Source organism: Scyliorhinus torazame, chromosome 21 (assembly GCF_047496885.1).
Source record: "Scyliorhinus torazame isolate Kashiwa2021f chromosome 21, sScyTor2.1, whole genome shotgun sequence".
NCBI classification, from domain to species: Eukaryota; Metazoa; Chordata; class Chondrichthyes; order Carcharhiniformes; family Scyliorhinidae; genus Scyliorhinus; species Scyliorhinus torazame.
Window position 1 is genome coordinate 56410953 of NC_092727.1, and position 27080 is coordinate 56438032.

At 47.8% G+C, this 27080-nt stretch overlaps 1 protein-coding gene across 2 annotated transcripts in view; it reads left to right on the forward strand.

Annotated features, from left to right (window-relative positions):
- kirrel3a (kirre like nephrin family adhesion molecule 3a) overlaps positions 1-27080 on the forward strand; it is a 1049271-nt gene that overhangs the window by 801085 nt on the left and 221106 nt on the right. For both annotated transcript variants that reach the window (XM_072486819.1, XM_072486820.1), the window contains exon 5: positions 17286-17436. In XM_072486819.1, the coding sequence (XP_072342920.1) occupies positions 17286-17436 (151 nt within the window). The remainder of the gene's footprint in view (positions 1-17285; positions 17437-27080) is intronic.

Genomic DNA, 27080 nt, shown 5'->3' on the forward strand with positions numbered 1-27080 from the left:
GGGACAAGAGGTTTAAAGAGAAAACTGACTGGTGTAGTGATCTCTGCATGTGTTAATACATGTTTAGTTAATGTGAAGCCAGTACAGCCAGATGATCACTCGATGGCAACACTAACAGGAACTATATAAGGAGTTTATCGCTCTTTCTTTAGATAGTGTGTGTGCAGGACAGCTAGAATGGAAGACGTGACCAGATCAGTGTATTATCATAATTGTTAGTTTAATCTTAGTTATTTGTTTTACTAGTCAAAGTATTAAAGTGAAAGGACTCACAAGTATATTATTTTATTACTCAATAAATAATTTGTCATCATCTGGAAGACTTCAACTATTTATCAGAATTCAATGCAACTCGGCAAGACAAATGAGTAATATTTATATTATAATTCTGTAATATAACATGGTACCAGGTTAAAAACAAGCTTTAAGAACAACTGGTAATAAGATTTGGAAAGCAAAGTTCCGATGCTGACTGTTCGACTGGGGAAGTCCTCGCAGCAAACAGATCCTTGACAGCAAATCGATTTGATGGACCACGTGCTGGCTCCAAGACAGCTGAAGACTACCGGTAACTTAAATCTTAATTGGAAGTTATTTTAAACAGCAATTCCAGCTCTATTTAGAAGCTCATGACTTAAATACAGCTTCTGAAGCTCGACGCATAGTTTTGCTTCTGCCCATGGCACGTCAGCAAGTTATCGGAATTTTAGAATTCGTTCATATATTTGCCGAAGGCGAAGATAAAAGTAAATTCGGAGTGATTGTTGCAAAATTTGATGATCATTGCAAAATGCAAACCAATGAAATTCTGGAGCGATTCAGGTTTCACAAGCATTTACAGAGAAACGGAGGATCAATCACAAGCATTGTCACTGATCTTAAACTTCTAACCCAGACTTGTAATTTTGCTGATTTACACGACTCTTTAATCAGAGATCAGGGGCGAAATTCTCCGGTATCGGCGCGATGTCCGCCGACCGGCGCCAAAAACGGCGCAAATCAGTCGGGCATCGCGCCGCCCCAAAGGTGTGGAATCCTCCGCATCTTGGGGGGCCGAGCCCTAACGTTGAGGGCCTAGGCCCGCGCCGGACTGATTTCCGCCCCGGCAGCTGGCGGAAGAGCCCCGCCAGCTGGCGCGGAAATGACATTGCCGGGCGGCGCATGCGCGGGAGCGTTAGCGGCCGCTCACGGCACCCCGCACATGCGCAGTGGAGGGCGTCTCTTCTGCCTCCGCCATGGTGGAGACCGTGGCGAAGGCGGAAGGAAAAGAGTGCCCCCACGGCACAGGCCCGCCCGCGGATCGGTGGGCCCCGATCGCGGGCCAGGCCACCGTGGGGGCACCCCCCGGGGCCAGATCGCCCCGCGCCCCCCCCAGGACCCTGGAGCCCGCCCGCGCCGCCTTGTCCGGCCGGTAAGAGAGGTGGTTTAATCCACGCCGGCGGGACAGGCATCCTAGCAGCGGGACTTCGGCCCATTCGGGCCGAAGAATCGCGGGGGGGGGGGGCCCCGCCAACCGGCATGGCGCGATTCCTGCCCCCGCCGAATATCCGGTGCCGGAGAATTCAACAACCGGCGGGGGCGGGATTCACGGCAGCCCCCGGCGATCCGACCCGGCGGGGAGTCGGAGAATCTCGCCCCAGGTCATTTATGGAACAACGGACAAATGTCTAAGAGAAGCTCTATTACGACAAAATGATTTAATTCTAAAAATTGCGACAGAAAAGTGCATTTCACATGGGCAGAGTAAAAACCAGTACTTGGAATTTTACCCACAAGAAAAAGGCGCAAAGTTCCATCACGAGGTTGAGAATGATAAAATGGTGTCGCAGGCAGCACAGGCAGCTATCTTGCGCGTGCACATTCCAACTTGAGACATGCGCAGTTCGCTCAGAAATGCGAGACTCAACAGAAGAAGTCTGCTCATGCACGAACGTCACTCATGAGTCAGAGAGAAGACGTCATGACGTGCTACAGATGTGGTGATGCCCACTTAATGGGGAATTGTCCAGCTCAGAAAAACCGTTACTTAAAGTGCTCAAAATTAAACCACTTTGCTTCTCAATGTAAATCAACAGCAATTCGTCTCACTACTACACAGAAAAAGCATTTCAATGTTAGATCCATCGAGAAAACTGAAAATAAAAATTCGCAAAAGAAGTTTTGGGAAGAAGATGAACATTTTTCTCTGGAAGACACATTTTTTGTTGGAATCATTGAAACAACAACAGGTCTTCAAGCAACAGCAACAAATCTTTGAGCAACAACAAAAGGTTTCTCATCAAATAAACATCATTAGTAACGACAATGAATGGACAACGATAGTACATGTGACTAACAACCCGATATTATTCAAGCTTGACACTAGTGCTTCTGCCAATGTGCTCTGTAATATAACAACCGGGTGGGTAATCCAGTGTAATAGGTTGGGATCGGTTAAAGATACGTTAAGTTCGGTTGGATGAGGTGGAATGGATTGCAAGGTAATGGGGTAGGCTGGGGTTCAATTGAGTGAGATTTCATTGGGTCACCTGACCTGGGATTGGGGTGAGGTGGGATTAGGTGGGGGTAAGGATGAGTAGGATGGAAAGAGTGGGGTGTGGTGAGATGGAATGGGGTGTTGTGAGAGTGGGGTGGGACAGAGAGTGGAGAGTGGAATGGGAGAATAAGGAGGAATTGAGTGGGTTAGGGTCGATTGGGTGAGGCAGGGTTACGTGAGCTTGGGTGAGGTGGCGATACTAACAATGTCACACCTCACTCATAGCAAACCCAGAAAGAACAAATCACTCGTCAATATATATATATGTAGATTGTGCAACAATTACAACGTAATAGGTACTGAAAATTTGCAATCGAACTGCTGTGACTACGAGTGCAGCTGTATTTTATGACAGTTGATGAGCTTTTTTGTGTCTGAGGTGAGAGTTTAAAGCTGGCACAGCTGAATGTAGCTGATTAAGCAGCTCTCTAGTTTTAAAATTAAATTAACTTACATTCTCCTTGGGTTTTCTGTCCCTGTGAAGTTAGTGCTCATCGAGCGGAGGCAGGTTGGTGCTGGGTGCTCCATCTCAGGCTCCCTGTCAGAAACTCAAGCATGTGCCTCACAGTTTGGATGCTGAGGAAAACTGCTTTCACGTTGCTCAGGAAATGTGTCACATTCCACATCTGAAGAGGAACCCTATTGTATCACCACTCTAGCCAATCCATCAGCTGACTAAAATCACTGCCGATAGATTGGCTGTCAACATAACTAATATCATTACTGTAAACTGCATTAGGAAGAGAATACATACACAATTGCAGGCCTGCAACCTGGTTAGAACTCACATTTACATGTGCTCTCCCAGGTCAGGTGACCCAATGAAATCCAGATTGTACCATATTCTCTCTAATGTTGATGTAAATTACCACAATCACTCTAATATCTTAACACTTGGGACACGTCGGCCTGTATCTACCAGGTACTATATTAGGATTCCATGACATACTTCAGATTGAACTCCTGCATTCAGCAGATAGAGAGAATGTTAATTCCACTGGTTCAGTTTGCAGTAAATCAAAGGTGCAGACATGAAACATAAATGTTTCGGCAAACACATTGCACACATTGTCCTCATTGGAGTGCATCACTCCACCATTGGTCTTCAGCTGCCTATGCCCTTACCTCTGAAACATTTCTGCCTCACTACTTCACTCTCTCCTCCTTTAGGACAATTTTGGATACCTGTCCTAATATCTGCTGTGCCTTTGTGTCCAATTTTGTTTGATAATGCTCTGTTGAAGCGACCTGGGATGTTAAAGGCACGATTCAAACCCAGGTTGTACGTTTTGAAATGATCTGGATTGCTGTTGTCCTGAGAAAGATTCTTTGGGCTGTACACTTGCACATCCATTGGAAGACAGTTTTGATGATTTTAAATTTGTGTTTAGAAGACTGAGAGGTGATCTAAAATGGTGCTCAAAATTGCAATAAGATTTGAAAGGATAGATACAGCAAAACTATTTTGTGGAGGAATCCAGAGCAAGTTTGGTAAAATTAGAACAAGGCCTTTGTGGAATGAATCCGGAAGCACTTTTCCACAGGCAGGGTAGAGAAAATCAGACCTCTTTGTTTCCCTCAAAAGTCTGGGGATGCTGGGATCAGAAATATTTTATTAGATAAGAATATCAAGGGACATGGATTAATGGATGAAAGTCTGGGTAAATAGGCATGCAAAGCAGCTATAGAAGGCTGAAAGGGCTGAATGGTCTTCTGCTGTCCTGATGCCCATTTCTGGTTACTATGTGTACTCTTATTTGAAATCCACCTTGAATAGGCTAAAGATGGCATCATGATGGATCTCAAATACAGGATGGGAAAATCAGACAGGAGAACAAAACAACAGCTCTGGTCTTTGATGCACCAATAATACGTCCAACTCTGTGGAATAACATTGTGTGAAATGAAAACTACTGCCCTTCTCCAAACACAATAACAAGTCTTGTTGTTCTCCGAGAAAGAGGCTCCACCTGTGTCATTTTCACAAGTTATGGGAACCAATAGCTTGTGAGGAGCAGGAGACTAAATCACAGAATTGCTGCAGTGCAGAAGGAGGGCATTCAGCCCATCATGTCCACACCGGTTGTCCAAATGATCATTTCACCTTGTGTCATCCTCCTGCCTTCTTCCTTAACCCTACGCAGTGGCCTGGATTCTTTGCCGCAGGTAACGGGGTACCCGATGAGGTGAAGAATCATAAAATGGGGATCAGCGCTGGGTGTCGGCGGGCACCGATCCAAGCGCAATGCTCCAGCCTCCGGTTGGAATCGGGATCGGGCCCGAGCCTGCAGGAGTATATAAATGAATGCTAATGGGTCTTAATCATCCATTTGGAACCACTTAGCGGGCCCAGCAGCCTATTCTCCAGCCCTCTGTGATTCTCTGGTCTTTTGGGCCAGGAATCAGGTAGGTGGGGATTACTACAGGTCTCACCATACATGAGCCTGATGTGGTGACCCGTTTGGTGGACCAAGGGGGTAACCCCTTCAGGGTGTTGCCCCCCACCATCTCCCCCACAGTGCACAACCTATCCACCCCTCCCTTACCAGATCAACCCTTCGAAGGCCCACAGAAACTCCATAAAACAGGAGACCCCCCAAGAATTTGCCAAAATAGAGGAACCTCCAGGAAGCTTCCATGTGGACCCCCTTAATAGGGGAACCCCCCAGAATTACTCCCAAACTAAAGGAACCATCCACAGGGACCCCCGAACTAGAGGGACCCCCACAGAGACCCCCTAACTAGAGGGATCCCCATATGGACCCCCTAACTAAAGGTATCTCCCACAGAGACTCGCTTACTAGAGGGACTCCTCAGAAGAAAGACCCCTGCTTGGAAGCCAGAGAGCAGCCCAGACAGGGGCAGTAACATAAATTACATCAAAGAGAGGTAGGGGCATTGCAATCACATGCTTTACTGATTGGAATGCACTTAGTGATTGGAATGCAATTAACTCTCTTTGATGTGGTTTATCTTGTTAAACATTGGGGTTCCAGCACTTATCTATGAGTCACTCATCTATGAAGGAGGTGAATGAATCAAGGCTGCAGCTGTTTTATGGAAGCTGTCAATCACAGTCAACGACCAGATATAAATGAATGGCTTGCAGCTAATGGATCTGAGAGGCTGAAACACAGGCCACAGATGTTCTCGTTCCAGGAATGGACAAGTGATGCCTCCAGGTAAGTGTTACAACTGTAACAGCAAGGCGGTGGCGTAGTGGTATTGTCGGTGGACTAGTAATCCAGGATAATGATCTGGGGACCTGGGTTCAAATCATACCACGACAGGTGATGAAATTTAAAACTCAATAAAATATCTGGAATTAAAAGTCTAATTAGGGTTAGGGGTTAAAGTCAATTGTCCATCTGGTTCACTAATGTCCTTTGGGGAAGGAAATCTGCCATCCGTACCTGGTCTGGTCTACATGTGACTCCAGACTCACAGCAATGTGGTTGACTCTTAAATGCCGGATGAAATGGTCTAGCAAGCCGCTCAGTTGTATTCAACTGATACGAAAACATAAAAAAGGAATGAAACTGGTTCGATGCCAGGTACCAGAAAGGAGAACGGCAAACCCAGCCCTGTTGACCCTGCAAAGTCCTCGTTACTAACATCATGTAGGGACTTGTGTCAAAGTTTGGAGAGCTGTCTCACAAGTTAAGCAACAGCCTGACATAGTCATACTCACAAAATCATACCTTACAAACTATGTCCCAGACATCACTATCACCATTCCTGGGTTTGTCCTGTCTCAGTACAGACCCAGCAGAGATGGCGACACAATGGTATTCAGTCGGGAGGGAGTTTCCCTGGGAGTCATCAACTCATGAAGTCTCATAGCTTCAGCTTAAACATGGGAAAGGAAACCTCCTGCTGATTACCACGTGCCGGCTACCATCAGCTGATGAATCAGTACTCCTCCATGTTGAACACAACTTAGAGGAAGCACTGAGGATCGCAAGGGCTCAGAATCTGTTCTGGTTGGGGGACTTCAATGTCCATCACCAAGAGTGGCTTGGTAGTTCCACCACAGACTGAGTTGGCTGGGTGCTAAAGATATAGCTGCTAGACTGGGACTGCAGCAGGTGACGAGGGAAAAACATATTTGACCTCATCCTCACCAACCTGCCTGTTGCAGATGCATCTGTCCATGACAGTATCTGTAGAAGTGGCCGCCGCACAGTTCTTGTGGAGACAAAGTCCCATCTTCACATTGAGGATACCCTCCATCATGTTGTGTGGCACTATCACTGTGCTAAATGGGAAAGATTTTGAACAGACATAGCAACTCAAGACTGGGCATCCATGAGGCGCTGTGGACCATCAGCAGCAGCAGCGGTATATATTCAACCACAATCTGCAACCTCATGGCCTGGCATATCCCCCCACTCGACCATTATCACCAAGCCAGGGGATCAACTCTGGTTCAATGAAGAGTACAGTAGAGCACGCCAATAGCAACATCAGGCATCCCGAAAAATGAGGTGTCAACCTGGTGAAGCTGCGACACAGGACTTCTTGGGTTCCAAACAGCATAAACAGCAAGTAATAGACAGAGCTAAGCGATTCCACAATAACGCATCAGATCTAAGCTCTGCAGTCCTGCCACATCCAGCATTGAATGGTGGTGGACAATTAAACAACTCACTGGAGGAGGCGGATCCACAAATATCCCATCCTCAATGATAGAGGAGCCCAGCACATATGTGCAAAAGTCAAGGCGGAGCATTAGCAACAATCTTCAGCCAGGAGTGCCAAGTGGATTGTGTTGATATCATGGTTGTGTTATAATTCACCGACTGGCCACTAGGAATCTCATTGGTATACAAGTGAATATTAGAGTCAGGTGACCCCTCAGACTGGCTGGAGGGAGCTGGAGAGAGAGGTTGCTTGTGCATGATCATACTGTTATTAATCTGTAGTTTTGTATATAGTTTACTCACAGTTAATGTTAATACATTGTTTATAGCTACAAGTGTTTTTGTAATATGAATCAGGCCATCCGACAAGAACATTACATGGATGATCCATCTCGGTCTCCTCCGGAGGTCGCCAGAATCACAGGTGTCAGTCTTCAGCCAATACGATTCACTCCACGTGATATCAAGAAATGGCTGAAGGCAATGGTACTGCAAAGGCTATGGACTCTGACAATATTCCGACAATAGTACTGAAAATTTGTGCTCCAGAACTTGCCACACCCCTAGCCTAGCTGTTCCAGTACAGCTACAACACTGGCATCTACCCAGCAATGTGGAAAATTATCCAGATGTGTCCTGTACACAAGAAACAGGACAAAACTAACCCCACCAATTACCGCCCTATCAGTCTATTCTCCATCATCAGCAAAGTGATGGAAGGAGTCATCAACAATGCTATCAAGTGGCAATTACTCAGGCAATAACCTGCTCACGGATGCTCAGTTTGGGTTCCACCAGGATCCTGACCTCATTACAGCCCCTGGTTCAAACATAGACAAAAGAGTTGAATGCCAGAGGTGGGGTGAGAGTGACTGCTCTTGACATCAAGCCAGCATTTGACTGAGTATGGCATCGAGGAGCCCTAGCTAAACTGGAGTTAATGGGAATCAGGGGGGAAACTCTCCGCTGGCTGGAGTCATACCTGGCACAAAAGGAAGATGGTTGTGGTCATTGAAGGTCAATTATCTCAGCTCCAGGACACCACTGCTTAGGGTAGTGTCCTAGGCACAACCATCTTCAGCTGCTTCATCAATGAACTTCCTTCCATCATAAGATCAGAAGTGGGGATGTTTGTGGATGACTGTACAATGTTCAGCACCTTTCGTGACTCCTCAGATAATGAAGCAGTTCATGTCCAAATGCAGCAAGGCCTGGACAATATCCAGGTTTGGACTGACAAGTGGTAAGTTACACAAGGGTCAGGTAGGGCCATAGAACATCTACAGTGCAGAAGATCATAGCCATTTTAATACTGTGGCTACCAGAGCTGGTCAAGTTCTAGGAAACCTATAAGTCGCCTTCTGACGCCCCCCCCAAAGCCTGTCCGCCATGAAGAAGGTAAGAGTTAGGAGTGTAATGGACTACTCTCCACTTGCCTGGACGAGTGCAGCTCCAACAACAGTCAAGAAGCTCGACAGCATCCAGGACAAAGCAGCCCCCTTGATTGCTCCTGCTTCCACAAACATTCAAACCCTCCACGACAGACGAACAGTGGCTGCTATATGCACCATCTACAAGATACACTGCAGTAACTCACCAAGGTTACTTAGACAACATCTTCCGAACCCAAAACCACTACCATCTAGAAGGACAAGAGCAGCAGGTACCTTGGAACCCCACCACCTGAAGGTTCCCCTCCAAGTCACTCACCACCCTGACTTGGAAATATATTGCTGTTCCTTCACTGTTACTGGGGCAAAATCCTGGAACTCTCTCCCTAACAGCACAGTGGGTGTACCTGCACCTCAAGGACTGCAGCGATTCAAGAAGGCAACTCACCACCACCTTCTGAAGGGCAACTAGGGATGGACAATAAATGCTGGACTAACCAGCGATGCCCACATCCCGTAAATGAATTAAAAATGAAATACGTTTCTGTCACTGCCCCTGCCTCGACTGCTCTCTATCGTGACAGGGATCTTGATTCTTGAGGGTCCCTTTAGATACAGGGGTCCCTGTGGGGGTTCCTTCCAGAGATGGTCTCTGTGGGGGTCCCTCTAGTTGGACAGTCTGTGGGGGTCCCTTCAGTAAAGGAGTCCTTTGGGGGTCCCCCTATTAAAGGGATCCCTGTGGGTAGTCTCCCTAGTTGGTGTGATGAACGGTTACTGTATTACTGCATCCTTATCATCATGTAAGGTGATGTCCCCTTTAAGCCTGGGCTTGGAACCCTGGGGGACTCTGCCTTCGGCTCCGCCCACCTGGGAGCCATATATAAGGGGCCGCCTTGTGGGCGGCACTCAGTAAGCACCCGTCTCGGCACCAGGCTAGTTCTTGCCTTGAAGCATTCTTTACCGTTTTACTCTCTAAGCGTCGTTATTGAGGGTACAACAATTTAATAAGCTAAACAACATCGGGATGGACGCAGGCCTAAAACCAGAGAAGCTCAATCTGGAAGCACGGACACCGGAGGCAAAATACATTTTTAAATACTGGCTCCGATGGTTCGAGGCCTACGTGGACTCCTCAGAGACTCCCATCCTGGGGCCATGCAAGCTGCACCTACTCCACGCCCGGGTAAGTCACAGAATCTCCGCCACGCTCGAAAAGGCGACTGCCTACGAAGAGGCGGTCGAGTTACTACGCAAGCGGTTTGTCAAACCCATCAACGAGGTACATGCCCAGCATCTGCTCTCTACCTGACGGCAGTGCTCGTGGGAATCGCTAGACGAATTTGTAGAAAAAATCACCGCGCTCGCCAGGGACTGTGACCCGCTCGCCAGGGACTGTGACCATCAGGATGTGACAGGGGAAACCCATATGAACCTGCACATCAGAGATACTTTCGTGTCCGGCATCCGCTCGACCTACATCCGGCAGCGGCTACTCGAAAACGGGGCAAAAGACCTCCAGGACACGCTAACGCTCGCCTCCTCGCTGGAAGTGGCCCAACATAATTTGGGCATGTACCCCGCGGACCCTGCGAGCCCTCCTCGGATTTCCTCAGAATCGGCCACGTTACGGGCCTGCGCCGTGCGGCGACCCGCCCAGACTGGGGGCACACCATGCTACTTCTGCGGGCAGGGTCAGCATCCACGCCCACGCTGCCCAGCCCGCTCCGCCATCTGCAGCGACTGCGGAAAAAAGGGGCATTTTGCAAGGGTCTGCCTGACCAGGCCCAAGGGCCAGAAACACAAAGAACGGCAGGCCCGAAAATCAGGCTCACAGGCCCGCAGGCCTCGCAATGTGGCTGCGCATCAACCTGACATGCCCTCTTCTGACGCGTCATCCACCTCGTGCAAATCATGGGGGTGGCCATCTTGTCAGCGGCCATCTTCTCGACCCGACACGTGCAACCGACGGCGGCGGCCATTTTACGAATCCGACTCAGCTGAGGACTCGGACTACCCGCGACTGGGAGCGATTACCCTCGACCAAACGCGGCCAAAACATCTGCAGAACTCGATGATGAACGTCCAGGTCAGCGGGCGTGACACTCCATGCCTTTTCGATTCCGGGAGCACGGAGAGCTTTATTCATCCTGAGATGGTAAGGCGCTGCTCCTTGCGCACCCATCCCATGTCCCAAACCATAGCCCTCGCATCCGGGTCCCACTTGGTACAAATCAAGGGGTACTGTATCGCGGATCTATCGATCCAGGGCGCCGAATACACTCGTTTCAAACTGTATTTTCCTTCACCTCTGCGCCCCCCTGCTGCACGGACTGGATTTCCAGTGCGGCCACCAAAGCCTGACACTGAAGTTCGGCGGACCCATGCCCCCCCTTCACGGTATGCAGCCTTGCGACATTGAAAGTCGCACCCCCATCTCTATTCGCGAACCTCACTCCCAGACACAATCTGGTGTCTGTTCAGGTACACAGAGGGAGAATTCAGAATTCACAGTTGGTACGGGAATTGAACCCACGCTGCTGGCCTTGTTCTGCATCACAAACCAGCTGTCTAGCCCACTGAGCTGAAAATCTGCACACCAAGGAATACTGAATTGCATCTCAATTTGCCCTCACAGTGGAAACGTAAATCAATAGCAATTGTCCTCCGGTGGGAGAACATGGGCTGGATTCACCGTTTTGGAGGCTAAGTGCCGACGCCGGTGTGGGAACTGTGGCGTTTTACGACCGCAAAATCGACGCTGACTTCTCACCGATCCTGCCACCGGTGAGGGGCTAGCAGCCATGCCGAGTAAAACTCCCGGCTCCCACAATATAAACCTCTGCCGAATGGCCGGGTTCGTGGCCACACATGCGCATGGCGACGACCTGCAGCGGTTACGCCGTAAAACATGGTGCCGGCCGTGTGCGGACCCGGCCTGCCAAATAGCGCCCCCTGATCACCCCCTGGCCACCTCGCACCAGTCCTCCCAGCCCTCGTGGAAGCCTCCCCGGCCAGCAGGTACCTCTTGTTGATTGCTGCAGGGCTTGTCTACATAGAACAGTACAGCACAGAACAGGCCCTTCGGTCCTCCATGTTGTGCCAAAACCAAGATCAAGCTATCCCACTCCCTGTCATTCTGGTGTGCTCCATGTGCCTATCCAATAACCGCTTGAAAGTTCCTAAAGTGTCCAACTCCACTATCACAGCAGGCAGTCCATTCCACACCCGAACCACTCTCTGAGTAAAGAACCTACCTCGGACATCCTCCTATATCTCCCACCCTGAACCTTTATAGTTATGCCCCCTTGTAACAGCTACATCCACCCGAGGAAATAGTCTCTGAACGTCCACTCTATCTATCCCCCTCATCATCTTATAAACCTTTATTAAGTCGCCTCTCATCCTCCTCCGCTCCAAAGAGAAAAGCCCTAGCTCCCTCAACCTTTCCTCACAAGACCTATCCTGCAAACCAGGCAGCATCCTGGTAAATCTCCTTTGCACCCTTTCCAATGCTTCCACATCCTTCCTATAATGAGGTGACCAGAACTGCACACAATACTCCAAATGTGGTCTCACCAGGGTCATGTATAGTTGCAGCATAACCCCGCAGCTCTTAAACTCAAGCCCCCTGTTAATAAACGCTAACACACTATAGGCCTTCTTCACGGCTCCATCCACTTGAGTGGCAACCTTCAGAGATCTGTGGACATGAACCCCAAGATCTCTCTGTTCCTCCACATTCCTCAGAACCCTGCCGTTGCCCCTGTAATCTGCATTCAATTTTTCCTACCAAAATGAATCACCTCGCACTTATCAGAGTTAAACTCCAGCTACCATTTTTCGGCCCAGCTCTGCATCCTATCAATGTCTCTTTGCAGCCTACAACAGCCCTCCACCTCATCCACAATCCACCAATCTTGGTGTCATCAGCAAATTTACTGACCCACCCTTCAGCCCCGTCCTCGAAGTCATTGATAAAAATCACAAATAGCAGAGGACCCAGCACTGATCCCTGTGGTACACTGCTGGTAACTGGTCTCTAGTCTGAAAAATTTCCATCCACCACCACCCCCCCTGTCTTCTATGTGATAGCCAGTTACTTATCCAATTGGCCAAATTTCCCTCTATCCCACAGCTCCTTACTTTCTTCATGAGCCGACCATGGGGAACCTTATTAAACGCCTTACTAAAATCCATGTATACGACATCAACTGCTCTACCTTCATCTACACACTTAGTTACCTCCTCAAAGAATTCAATCAAATTTGAGGCAAGATTTACCCTTCATGAATCCGTGTGGACTATCCCGGATTAAGCTGCATCTTTCCAAATGGTCATAAATCCTATCCTTCAGGACCTTTTCCAGTAACTTACCGACCTCCGAAATAAGACTAACCACCCTATAATTACCAGGGTCATTCTTATTCCCTTTCTTGAACAGAGGAACTGTTTGTCTGTGAGGAGAGTGTGCTTCTTTCCTCTTAATAGACGCCTAGTGCGGGACATCTTTAACGTGGATGTGCCGTTGGACATCAGCAGACGCACAGTCCTTGACAGAGGGAAGGCCCAGTTCCAGTGACAAAGGAACTTTGGTGACTGGGGATCTCCTGGCTGCTGCAGCCTTCACCTGCCATCGCAGTTGATACCATAGGAGCATTTTCCACCTGATCCGCCTTTGTGGACTTGTTTTGGATTGCGCTTTGTCTGGTTCCTCCCCTCCAACCTTACCATCAAAGGCTCCCGACAGCATTGCTCTGGGGATCAGTGGAACGTTGCAAGCTTGTCCAGCACGGCAAGGTGGCAATCCAAGGAAAGGGATACACTTTAATTACAAAGCTTAAAAAAGGTATGTTTTTTTAATAGCCCCCACCTCACTGAGGAGGCTTAAGCCCAATCCACATCAAACAATCTGTTTTGAAAACTCTGCTTAAATGTCAGCTGTGAAAAATTCCACCCCATCAGCTGAGACAATCCGCAACCTTTTAAAATATTCCACAACATTCTAAAGCAAACTACAACATTCAAGAAAGTCAATTCACCCATCCTCCCAATGTATCCTTCAAAAAAATTCTAAGGATCCGGTTTTGGATCCACATCTTCACCAAAACTGATCAGTTCCTCCTTGGGCCATACCGTATCTTGGTGCCAAGTTTTTCTAAAATCTGTACATTCGTTTTTGAGGTACATTAATTATGGATGTACCAACAGGATGAAAATATTACCTCTGACCACCTTCAGTAGTGGGGGCAATTGGATAAAATAAAAGGACAAACACAGAAGGGGGAAAGTGAACAAATGTAGCTAAAGAGAGAACAAACTTGCATTTTGGGCACCACCTTCATGTTCTGAAGCCAAAGAGCTTTGCAGTCAAAGAAGAGCTTCTGATGCATGCAGTCACTTATATATTGTTGAAAGCGACAGCTCATATCCCATGAACAGCCATGGGGATAGAATCCATTTCTTTGAATGGTGCCGTGGGATCTTTTATATCCATTTAACAGGCAGACAGGATCTTGGTTTCATGCCTCATCGAAGAGACACCGCTTCTGAAAATACAGCGCCCCCTTAACACTGTATTGGAGTGAGTGTCAGCCTAGATTATGAGCTAAAGCATCAGAGGTAGGCTTAAACCCACAGAGGATTAACGCTCTTTGAACAGATGTTTAATAATAATATTTTCGACTGTGCATCTGGCAAAGTTATATTAATGGAGCATGTGTAGGAGTAAATTTTGAGGAAATCCCCTGCCTAATATCTTGGAGGTGGCTTTAAGAATGAAGATGTGTGGATTAACTTGAGTTCAAAATATAAAAACATATTTTTATATTTATGGGATGTGGGCGTCGCTAGTTCATCCAGCATTTATTGCCCATCTCTAGTTGCCCTTCAGAAAGTGGTGGTGAGCTGCCTTCTTTAACACGATGCACCCACAGTGCTGTTAGGGAGGCAGTTCCAGGATTTTGACCCAGAGACAGTGAAGGAACGGTGATATATTTTCACATCAGGATTGTGAGTGACTTGGAGGGGAACCTCCAGGTGGTGGTGTTTCCAGGTATCTGCTGCCCTTGACCTTCGAGATGGTGGTAGTCATGAGTTTGGAAGGTACTGTCTAAGGAGCCCTGGTGAGTTCCTGCAGTGCATCTTGTAGCTGATACACACTGGTGCCACTGTTCGTCAATAGTGGAGGAAGTGAATATTTGTGGAAGGGATAGTAATCAAGTGGGCTGCTTTGTCCTGGATGGTGGTGAGCTTCTTGCGTGTTGTTGGAGCTGCACTCATCCAGGCAAGTGAAGAGTATTCCATCACACTTCTGACTTGCGCCTTGTGGACAGGCTTTGGGGAGTCAGGAGGTGAGTTACTCGCTGCAGGATTCCTAGCATCTAGCCTGCTCTTGTAGCCACAGTACTTATATGGCTAGTCCAGTTCAGTTTCTAGTTAGAACATAGAACATACATACAGTGCAGAAGGAGGCCATTTGGCCCATCGAGTCTGTACTGACCCACTTAAGCCCTCACTTCCACCCTTTCCCCATAACCCAATAACCCCTCCTAACCTTTTTGGACACTAAGGGCAAGTTAGCATGGCTAATCCACCTAACCTGCATGTCTTTGGGCTGTGGGAGGAAACCGGAGTACCCGGAGGAAACCCACGCAAACAGGGGAGAACGTGCAGACTCCGCACAGACAGTGACCCAGTGGGGAATCGAACCTGAGACCCTGGCGCTGTGAAGCCACAGTGCTAATCACCGTGTTAATGGTAACCTCCAGGATATTGATGGTGGGGGGTTCAGCGATGGTAATGCCATTGAATGTCAATGCAAGGATATTGATATAAGAAGACTGAAGAAGTGGTCACTTTTGTTTGGACATGGGAAGTAGGAAGGAAAGCTACATGTAGCCATTATATTGTGAGGAGAGCACTGATATTGTGCCATCTGAAGGAAGTTAATGAATAGATAGTTGAATCAACAATAAAAGAGTCGGAAGAGTTAGATGATGAATGGAAGATGCCATGGATATGGAAAAGAAAAGGAATGGGGATGAGTCAAAGGCTGAGCTGTCAAGTGCAGCACAAAGAGAGTGTTTGAAGAGGTGAATGCTGAAAAGTCGATGTCATCTCGGAAGATAGTAAATCTATTTACACCTAAACTGTTTGAACTTGGAGCAAAAAACATTTTTTGTGAGGGTCACAAAGAATCCAGCACGAGTTTGGAGTCAAACAGAAATAACTTTATTAACAAGAATATGTACATAGGGCCAGTAGTTCACTACTGATATCCCTCTCTAGCCAGTAACATACTGGCCAGCTCTATTTATACAGCTGCATTGCTAATGATTGCATTGATCCCCTCTTTGGGGGAACTCATATTCCCCAAGGAACATGGGGTAACCACTTGTCCCCAGCCAATAGGATCCGGGCAAGTTATAGCAGTACTGCTTCCAGATTTCATGGGCGTGATTCTCCGCTCCCGCGGCTAAGTGCCCACCTGTCGTGAACGACGTCGAGGTTCACGACGGCGCGAAACTGCCCCGATCTCGACCGATTCAGGGCCCGAAAATGGGCTAGGGTTGGGGCCGCGAGAGACTCAGGGGGCGTGTTGCTAAAGCAGCATCCTCAGCGCGCGCCGGACATTGGCGCCGCATAAAAGCGGCACCGCGTCATCCGCAGCCTAACTGGCGTCACCAGCGCATGCGCGGGTTGGCCGGCGGTAGCCGGCGCCAACCCGCGCATGCGTGGTTGCCGTCCTCCCCGAGGCCGCCCCGCAAGAAGATGTCGGATGGATCTTGCGGGGCGCGGAGGAAAGGAAGTCCTCCTTCAGAGAGGCCGGGCCGCCGATCGGTGGGCACCGATCGCGGGCCAGACCCCTTTTGAGTGCAACCCCGGTGAAAGCACCCCCCTCGCCCCCCCCTCCACAGGCTGCCCCCCCAGCGTTCCCGCGCTGTTCCCGCCGGCAGCGACCAGGTGTGGATGGCGCCGGCGGGAAACCGTCGTTTTGGGCAGGCCGCTCAGCCCATCCAGGCCGGAGAATAGCGGGTGTAGCGGAGAATCTCCATTTTGGGTGTCCCATGCGATTCTCTGGCCTGCGCCGCGCAGAACTCGACGGGGCCGTTCCCGCCGCTTGGGTAGGGAATTTAATAGCTAATTTGGCGGCAGCAAAAACAAAAGAAAATTTATCAAAAATTTGCTCTGCTGTCCTTCGGAATAGTGTCAGAGGATATTTTATGTTCCAGAGGTGGAAGACAGGGCTTAGGTTTAATATCTCATCCAAAAGATTGTGCCTAGGGCAGTACAGCACTCCTTCAGTACTGTGCAGAATTGGCAGCCTAGATCATCGGCTCAACTCTCTGGAGTAGATCTTTATTACCAACTGATACCCTGGACTGTAAGTAAATTGAATAAAAGATGCAATCATTGTATATTTGGGATCCTGACTGTCACTGATATATATATTTTAAAAAAATGAGGCATCTATCTCTTTTCAGCGAAATTGAATATTATTTAGCTTCCTCCAATGACTGTGCATTGCTCCAGGGGTTCCCACTCCTGATCTACATCTGAGGAATTATCGTCTCTTTTAAATCCTTAGACATGCTGACAGTCTGAATTACCCACTTGAATTGCTGTGGTGGGTTTTGCACTCAGAATCTTCTAACTCAGGCCAGAGTGCAACCAACTGATCTGCGGCTAACACTCCGATTGCTTCCTCCCACACAGAGACTCCTAAAGGATGGGAAACGAGAGAGCATCATCAGCAGCCTGCACATACCACCATCGGAAATCGAAAATGGACAGCGCATCATCTGCAGGGCGAAGAACGCTGCAGTCCCGGAGGGGAGGGAAGCTGAGGTCACGGTCGATATCCAGCGTGAGTTGCCTTATTGGCTGCAAGATTTCCACTTCACCCATTGGCATTCCCGTATTTCACCTTCCATGCACATTGCCTCTTCAGCCCATGGTCGGTGCACCAGGTCTGATGGACCGCTTTGGTGTGGACCTTCAGCTTGCAGCCAAGGCTTGTTTGCCTTACCTGTTCTTCACTATCTATTGATATGAGTTGAGGTCAAAAGTGGATGGTTTCTACAAAGAGCAGCGGAAGTACAATGCCACTGTCACACCTGGAAGTGATACATTAAAAATGTAACATCTTAGGGCATCATATAATTCCTACTAAAGGAGGCTATTTAGCCCATCGAGCCTGTACTGACCCTCCAAAAGAGCACCCCATCTTGGCACACTTCCCCACCCTATCCCTGCAACCCCATAACCCAACTAACCGTTGGACACTAAGGGGCAATTTAATATGGCCAATCCACCTAACCTGCACATCTTTGGACTGTGGGAGGAAACCAGAGCACCCGGAGGAAACCCACACAGACACAAGGAGAAAGTGCAAACTCCACACAGACCGTCACCCGATGTTGAAATTGAACCCGGGACCCTGGCACTGTGAGGCAGCTATGCTAACCACTGTGCCGTTCTTGAACTGAATTTCGGTGGCTGGTGTATAGATTGTGAATTCCAACTTCCCTTTCCCAACTTCCTCAAAGCATGCAGAACACATGATTGATTTTGACCAGGATTTTTGTGTTTCATGCAGGGTTCATATTTGCAGTGCCAATTGCGAGCTGCAATGGCGTGCTGGAGGAATGTGGATGTGAAGCCAGGCTAGTAAAGGCCCACCTCAGTTCTCAGAGATAGCAGCCCAGCTCCCAAATAATTTAAAGGTGTCAAATGCCCTTATACTACCTATATACTCCTCCCTGTCCTCTCAGATCTCCGTTGCCCCTTCCATTAAATTGTGTAAAGAGACAACCATGTACTCAGAACCCACACCAAAGACAGATGGTGGTTTCTCCACCGGCGGGATCCTCCGTTTTGCCAGCAGCACACTCATGCCTGCGGATTTCCCGGTGGTGTGGGGATGCCCACAATGGGATACTCCATTTCCCGGTTGCCAGGACAGAGGATCCCACTGCCAGTGGGTGCGCGCCGCACCAGAAATGGGTGTGGCGGGGCAGAGAATCCCATCCAAAATATGTTATTGCAGCATATTTCATCTGTCAATCATTTCCCTGAGCAGCTGTGTCAATAAACTACCTGCTGGGCTCAAGACATTCTTAACCTGTGGAACTCATAATAACCACAGCTATGAAAGCAAACTATTATAGCTACAAGATTCGGAAATTGAAAAAGAAACACAGATGTTATATTCCCATTTTGAAGCAGATTGCCTTTCAATCAAATGAGGAGAACAGGAGTTCAGATTTTTTAAACTTTCAAGAGCAGAGGATTCTTCTTTGAAAGTCAGACCAGTGTGTATATTTAAATCACTAAGGGGCAATTTAATTTTTTTTTTTTTTGCACTGAGTACTGAAGTTCATTTGAGTGCTGTAGTGAGAGTTTGGTGACTGAGGGAGTATAAGGGTTCATTTTTATCTATAAGGGTTCATTTTTATCTAAAGTCTAGTCATTCTTTTATTTAGTTAATTAACTTAAAAGTTACTGTTTGGTTTAGAAGAAGGTGAATTTTCAATCCGCTTTAAACAAAGGTTCTACTTGTAGGTACTTGCAGCTGGAGCTTGTTAATCAGTTAATTGGATAAGGCCAGTTTTCAGAGGCTAGATTCGCAGTATAAAAGTGATCCACCTACAGTGCAGACTTTGTTTGCACTGAGTGCTGAATTTGGTGCATTTGAGTGGTATGGTGAGAGTTTGGTGACTGAGAGTTAGGTGAGGAGGGAGTAAGATGCTGCTTTCATTTAGTTTCCTACATTTCCACAAATAGCGAGAAGGGAGCCAGGGATTTACAGAGACTGGGAGCAGAGTCGGAGGGCGGAGGTCCAGTTGGTCCACAGGGCAGCTATATTCTGTAAGGTAAGAGGGGATGGAGGCTAGGCCAGTTGCATGCTCCTCCTGTAGAATGTGGGTGGTGAGGGATACCACCGGTGTCCCCGCTGACTATACCTGCGGGAAGTGCACCCAACTCCAGCTCCTCCGAGACCGTGTTAGGGATCATTCGGGAGGCAGAGGGGGTTATAGAGAAGAGTTACAGGGAGGTAACCACACCCAAGGTACAGGACTATAGTAGCTGGGTTACAGTCAGGGCAAAGAAAACAAACCGGCAGATTGTGCAGGGATCCCACATGGCCGTTCCCCTTCAAAACAAGTATACCGTTTTGGATGCTGTTGGGGGGGATGACCTACCGGGGGAAGGCCCTAGCGGCCAGGTCTCTGGCACTGAGTCTGGCTCTGGGGCTCAGAAGGGACGGGGGAAGAATAGAAAAGCAATAATAATAGGAGATTCAATGGTTAGGGGAATAGATAGGAGATTCTGTGGTCGCGAGCAAGACTCCCGGAAGGTATGTTGCCTCCCGGGTGCCAGGGCAGGGATGTCTCGGATCGTGTCTTCAGGATCCTTGAGGGGGAGGGGGAGCAGCCAGAAATTGTGGTGCACATTGGTACCAACGACGTAGGTAGGAAAAGGGGTGTGGAGGTAATAAACGGGTTTAGGGAGTTAGGCTGGAAGTTAAAAGCCAGGACCGAGTTCTCATCTCTGGGTTGTTGCCGGTGCCACGTGATAGCGAGGCTAGGAATAGGGAGAGAGTGCAGTTGAACACGTGGCTACAGGAATGGTTCAGGAGGGAGGGCTTCAGGTATTTGGATAATTGGAGCACATTCTGGGGAAGGTGTGACCTGTACAAGCAGGACAGGTTGCATCTGAACCAGAGGGGCATCCTGGGAGGGAGGTTTTCTAGTACTCTTCGGGAGGATTTAAACTAATTTGGCAGGGGAATGGGAACCGGATTTGTAGACCGCAACTAAGGTAGCCGATATTCCGGACGCGAAAGCGTGTAGTGAGGCAGTGGGGAAGGGAACACTGACAAAGGAGAATACTTACAGGCACGGAGATGGGTTGAAGTATGTATACTTCAATGCAAGAAGCATCAGGAATGAGGTGGGTGAACTTAAGGCATGGATCGGTACTTGGGACTACGATGTGGTGGCCATCACGGAAACTTGGATAGAAGAGGGGCAGAAATGGTTGTTGGAGGTCCCTGGTTATAGATGTGTCAATAAGATTAGGGCGGGTGGTAAAAGAGGTGGGGGGGTGGCATTGTTAATTAGAGATAGTATAACAGCAGCAGAAAGGCAGTTCGAGGAGTATCTGCCTACTGAGGTAGTATGGATTGAAGTCAGAAATAGGAAATGAGCAGTCACCTTGTTGGGAGTTTTATATAGGCCCCCCAGTACTAGCAGAGATGTGGAGGAACAGATTGGGAAACAGATTGGAAAGGTGCAAAAGTCACAGGATAGTAGTCATGGGTGACTTCAACTTCCCATACATTGAGTGGAAACTCTTTAGATCAAATAGTTTGGATGGGGTGGTGTTTGTGCAGTGTGTCCAGGAAGCTTTTCTAACACAGTATGTAGATTGTCCGACCAGAAGGGAGGCCATATTGGATTTGGTACTTGCTAACGAACCAGGGCAAGTGATAGATTTGTTAGTGGGGGAGCATTTTGGAGATAGTGACCACAATTCTGTGACTTTCACTTTAGTAATGGAGAGGGATAGGTACGTGCAACAGGGCAAGATTTACAATTGGGGGAAGGATAAATACGATGTTGTCAGACAAGAATTGAAGTGCATAAGTTGGGAACATAGGCTGTCAGGGAAGGACACAAGTGAAATGTGGAACTTGTTCAAGGAACAGGTACTACGTGTCCTTGATATGTATGTCCCTGTCAGGCAGGGAAGAGATGGTCGAGTGAGGGAACCATGGTTAACAAGAGAGGTTGAATGTCTTGTTAAGAGGAAAAAGGAGACTTATGTAAGGCTGAGGAAACAAGGTTCAGACAGGGCGCTGGAGGGATACAAGATAGCCAGGAGGGAACTGAAGAAAGGGATTAGGAGAGCTAAGAGAGGGCATGAACAATCTTTGGCGGGTAGGATCAAGGAAACCCCAAGGCCTTTTACACATATGTGAGAAATATGAGAATGACTAGAGCGAGGGTAGGTCCGATCAAGGTCAGTAGCGGGAGATTGTGTATTGAGTCTGAAGAGGTAGGAGAGGTCTTGAACGAGTACTTTTCTTCAGTATTTACAAATGTGAGGGGCCATATTGTTGGAGAGGACAATGTGAAACAGACTGGTAAGCTCGAGGAAATACTTGTTAGGAAGGAAGATATGTTGGGCATTTTGAAAAACTTGAGGATAGACAAGTCCCCCGGGCCTGACGGGATATATCCAAGGATTCTATGGGAAGCAAGAGACGAAATTGCAGAGCCGTTGGCAATGACCTTTTCGTCCTCACTGTCAACAGGGGTGGTACCAGGGGATTGGAGAGTGGAGAATATCATGCCCCTGTTCAAAAAAGGGAATAGGGATAACCCTGGGAATTACAGGCCAGTTCGTCTTACTTCAGTGGTAGGCAAAGTAATGGAAAGGGTACTGAGGGATAGGATTTCTGAGCATCTGGAAAGACACTGCTTGATTAGGGATAGTCAGCACGGATTTGTGAGGGGTAGGTCTTGCCTTACAAGTCTTATTGAATTCTTTGAAGAGGTGACCAAGCACGTGGATGAAGGTAAAGCAGTGGATTTTAGTAAGGCATTTGATAAAGTTCCACATGGTAGGCTTATGCAGAAGGTAAGGAGGCATGGGATAGTGGGAAATTTGGCCAGTTGGATAACGAACTGGCTAACCGATAGAAGTCAGAGAGTGGTGGTGGATGGCAAATATTCAGCCTGGATCCCAGTTAACAGTGGCGTACTGCAGGGATCAGTTCTGGGTCCTCTGCTGTTTGTGATTTTCATTAATGACTTGGATGAGGGAGTCGAAGGGTGGATCAGTAAATTTGCAGACGATAGGAAGATTGGTGGAGTTGTGGATAGTGAGGAGGGCTGTTGTCGGCTGCAAAGAGACATAGATAGGATGCAGAGCTGGGCTGAGAAGTGGCAGATGGAGTTTAACCCTGAAAAGTGTGAGGTTGTCCATTTTGGAAGGACAAATATGAATGCGGAATACAGGGTTAACGGTAGGGTTCTTGGCAATGTGGAGGAGAGAGATCTTGGGGCCTATGTTCATAGATCTTTGAAAGTTGCCACTCAAGTGGATAGAGCTGTGAAGAAGATCTATGGTGTGCTAGTGTTCATTAACAGAGGGATTGAATTTAAGAGCCGTGAGGTGATGATGCAGTTGTACAAACCTTGGTAAAGCCCCATTTGGAGTACTGAGTACAGTTCTGGTCGCCTCATTTTAGGAAGGGTGTGGAAGCTTTGGAAAAGCTGCAACGGAGATTTACCAGGATGTTGTCTGGAATGGAGAGTAGGTCTTACGAGGAAAGGTTGAGGGTGCTAGGCCTTTTCTCATTAGAACGGAGAAGGATGAGGGGCGACTTGATAGAGGTTTATAAGATGATCAGGGGAATAGACAGAGTAGACAGTCAGAGACTTTTTCCCCGGGTGGAACATACCATTACAAGGGGACATAAATTTAAGGTGAATGGTGGAAGATATAGGGGGGATGTCAGAGGTAGGTTCTTTACCCAGAGAGTAGTGGGGGCATGGAATGCACTGCCTGTGGAAGTAGTTGAGTCGGAAACATTAGGGACCTTCAAGCAGCTATTGGATAGGTACATGGAGTATGGTAGAATGATATAGTGTAGATTAATTTGTTTTTAAGGGCAGCACGGTAGCATTGTGGATAGCACAATTGCTCCACAGCTCCAGGGTCCCAGGTTCAATTCCGGCTTGGGTTACTGTCTGTGCGGAGTCTGCACATCCTCCCCGTGTGTTCGTGGGTTTCCTCCGGGTGCTCCGGTTTCCTCCCACAGTCCAAAGATGTGCAGGTTAGGTGGATTAGTCATGATAAATTGCCCTTAGTGTCCAAAATTGCCCTTAGTGTTGGGTGGGGTTACTGGTTTATGGGGATAGGGTGAAGGTGTTGACCTTGGGTAGGGTGCTCTTCCCAAGAGCCAGTGCAGACTCAATGGGCCGAATGGCCTCCTTCTGCACTGTAAATTCTATAATAATCTATGATTAATCTAGCACAAAGGTTCGGCACAACATCGTGGGCCGAAGCACCTGTTCTGTGCTGTATTTTTCTATGTTACATGTTTAATAGGGTTTACCAACACATTTTTTGAAATATTGAAAGCATTATGGCACTAATAGTGTGTTCTCTAATAAAAAAAAAAATGAATTGTTCAATCTAATGGTCAATTTACCTTTGCATGACAGAGGTCGAGTGCTCTTTCAAAGGGTATGTGCAGACTCGATGAGCCAAATGACCTCCTTCTGCACTGCAGGAATTCTATAATTCTACGGGATTCTATGATGCATCTTTGCATTCAAAACATATCTGCATGAAAGTACAGCATTTAATCGTGATATTTGAAGATGTCAAAGTATTTTACGCTTACCTATTAGAATGGTCCCGACTCCTGAGCAGGCTCCCCGCCCCCACCTCCACCCCACCCCCTGTGATCACAAACTGTCCAAGGAAGTGCTTCCCTTTGGGTCTCCAAAACCTGCACACACAAATAGTAGGTGAAATGAAATAAAATATTTCTGTGACCCTCACAGGAAGTTCTCAGAAGAGATGCCTGTGTATTTTCATCCAAGTCCTTCCCGATCCATCCAAAGGTCACGTGAAAATGCGGTGGAGTTGGGAAGGCATCGGAAAACTGTTCTTCCTGCAAAAAAAATAAACCATGGCCTGGATTTTCCAGTCCCGCCTCAGGCAGGAAAAGAAAATCCCAACCCATGTTCAGCATTTTGAGCTGGTTCCCGGCCCCATGAGGAGATGAAAGCCTGGATCCCACTGAAGATTGTGAGATAGATTCCAGTTCACATAGGTCTGTGCTAACTGGACATATAGGCCGGGCTTCTCCATTCCGAGTTTGCCCCGCTACCGCTGCCAGCGATAACGGAGAATTTGGTGCGCATGCAAACTTCCATTCACTGCAGCGTAACCGGAGAATCCTGCTGGGGTGAACGAATGGAGATTCCGTCCCATAATATACAGCGAGTGTGTCGAAGTGTTTTGTGCTCGTGAGCTGTTCAGTTGTTTACACAAGAACACAAGCAATAGAAGTATGAGTAGACCATTTGGCCTGTCAGGTCTGCACTGCCACTTCCTGGCTGATGTTGGGCTTCAACTTCATTTTCCCACCAGTTCCCAGACAGCCCTTAATTTCCTGAGAGACCAAAAATCTGTCTATCCCACAGCCTTCAACGTATTCAATGATGGGGCATCCACAAACCTCGGGTGGAGAATTCCAAAGATTCACAATCCTTTGAGAGAAGAAATCTCTCCTCATCTCAGTCCTAAATGATCAGCTCCTTGTCCTGAAAGTGTGAACCCCCCCCCCGCCACCCCACCAATCCTGTGTTTTAGATTCCCCGAACAGAGGGAATAATTTCTCAGCATCTGTCCTTTCAGAACGTTCAGTGAATCCGCCTCTCATTCTTCTAAACAATGAAATGAAATGAAAATGAAATGAAAATTGCTTATTGTCACAAGTAGGCTTCAAATGAAGTTACTGTTAAAAGCCCCTAATCACCACATTCTGGCACCTGTTCGGGGAGGCTGGTACGGGAATTGAACCGTGCTGCTGGCCTGCCTTGGTCTGCTTTAAAAGCCAGCTCTTTAGCCCTGTGCTAAACCAACTACAAAGAACAAGCCCAATTAACTCAGCATCTTGTCACAGGGCAACCCCCTCATCCTAGGGGCCAATCCAGTGAACCTTCCCTGTACCACCTCCAATGCAGCTATATCTTTTTTAATGTGGAAACCCAGATTGCGCACGGTACACCAAATGCGGTCTCACCAAAACCGTACACATTTGTAGTAAGACTTTATTCCTATGCTCTAATCACCTTGCAATAGACCCCAGCATGTCATTTGCCTTCCTAACTACTTGCTGTACCTTGATGCTAAGTTCCTGCATTCCTTGTATGAGTAGATGTCAAGTCTTACTTTCTATTCTTATGACCAAAGTGAATAATTTCACACTCCATTGTAATCCATCTGCCAACTTGTTGCTCACTCACGTCACATGACTACATCTCTGCAGTCTCTCTGTGTCTTCTCCACAGCTCACCTTCTCACCTCACTTGCTTGCATCAGCAAACTTAGACACATTGCTCTCCATGTTTTCATCTAAATTATTAATCAAAGTTGTAAATAGCCCAGGTCCCAGCAATTATCCGTGAGGCATCCCATCATTCACTTTCTGCCATTTACACTGGAGCCTCCGGAGACGTACAGTGGTCTCGCCCGGGAGATGTGGGCAAGCAAAGTTTTTGACTGGGGCACCAGGAACAATACTGCATCGCTTGGGGAAGCTCAGATCATCTCCTTTGTTGAGCCTTGGGCCTCATTGATATTGAAGCAGTGAGCAGCCTAGATAATTGGGTGGATGGTAGATAAAGTGCAAGCACTGATTGGGCCAGATGCATATTGCAACAGCCCCACAGGGAACTGAGGGAAGGGCAGGAACCCAGAATAGGGTTTGAGGGTGGGGGATGGGGATAGATGGTGACATGATTGTGAGATAGTTTGTGGTGACTGGGAGCAGAGGGTTCGGGGTAAGGTGCCCATGAAATCAACCAGCGTTTTTTGAAACTGACCAGGAGAATCTCTCCAAATCCCCTCTGCCCGCACAATCAGTTAACTATATCTTAAACTCTCACCGTTCTGGTTGCGGCTTGCAGAGGTGCTTTTAAAGTCCCACACCCTTCTAGGTTGCTTATATAGCTGGCTTTCCTGAGTGCTACCAGCCCAGGAATTGACTCTCTGCGAGCAAACCGATCTTGCAGTCGAGGCCCAGAGAAAGGCATTAGGTGGGGCTGTTTAAAGCTCGACATACTGCAGACTGATGTTTCTAGACTTTGCCAACATGGCGGGTGATGCAATTGCTGCTTATAGTGAACCTCTGCTTCCTGCCTGCCATATTGCTGGCTTTGGGGTTCACTAAACACCTGGAAAAACAGTTCTAAGTGGCTAACTTTCCAGACCCTAAAGTTCAAAATGTTCTTCACATTAATTTGTATATAAGCCAAGATGGTGCTTCCATCAGATCTTACAGTTTGAGATTGCTTTTCAGCAGTTGTGTAAAATGGGTGATATGAAATCACCGTTGATTTTACTGGATGCGAAACTGTGTTGCTGGGTGTGGTGGTATGTATTAGGGGTAGTATGGTACCTGTGAAGCCGAGAGGCTATTGGCTGACAGGTCCCGGGTCCTGGTTGGATCTGCCGCCTGCTGGCTCCGCCCTGAAGGCGGAGTATAAGAGCTTGAGTTCTCCCAGCAGCCGCATTCTGTAACTGAGCTGCTGGGGAACAAGTCTTGCATAATAAAGCCTCGATTGATTTCATCTCTTCTCGACCTGAGTGAGTAATTGTTGCGCTACAATTTATTAAGCAAGCTTAAAAGACTATGGAGCTCCGGATCGCCCCGGAGTGTCTGCGAATCAGCCCCCATGCAGCAAACTCGGCAGCCGTGTT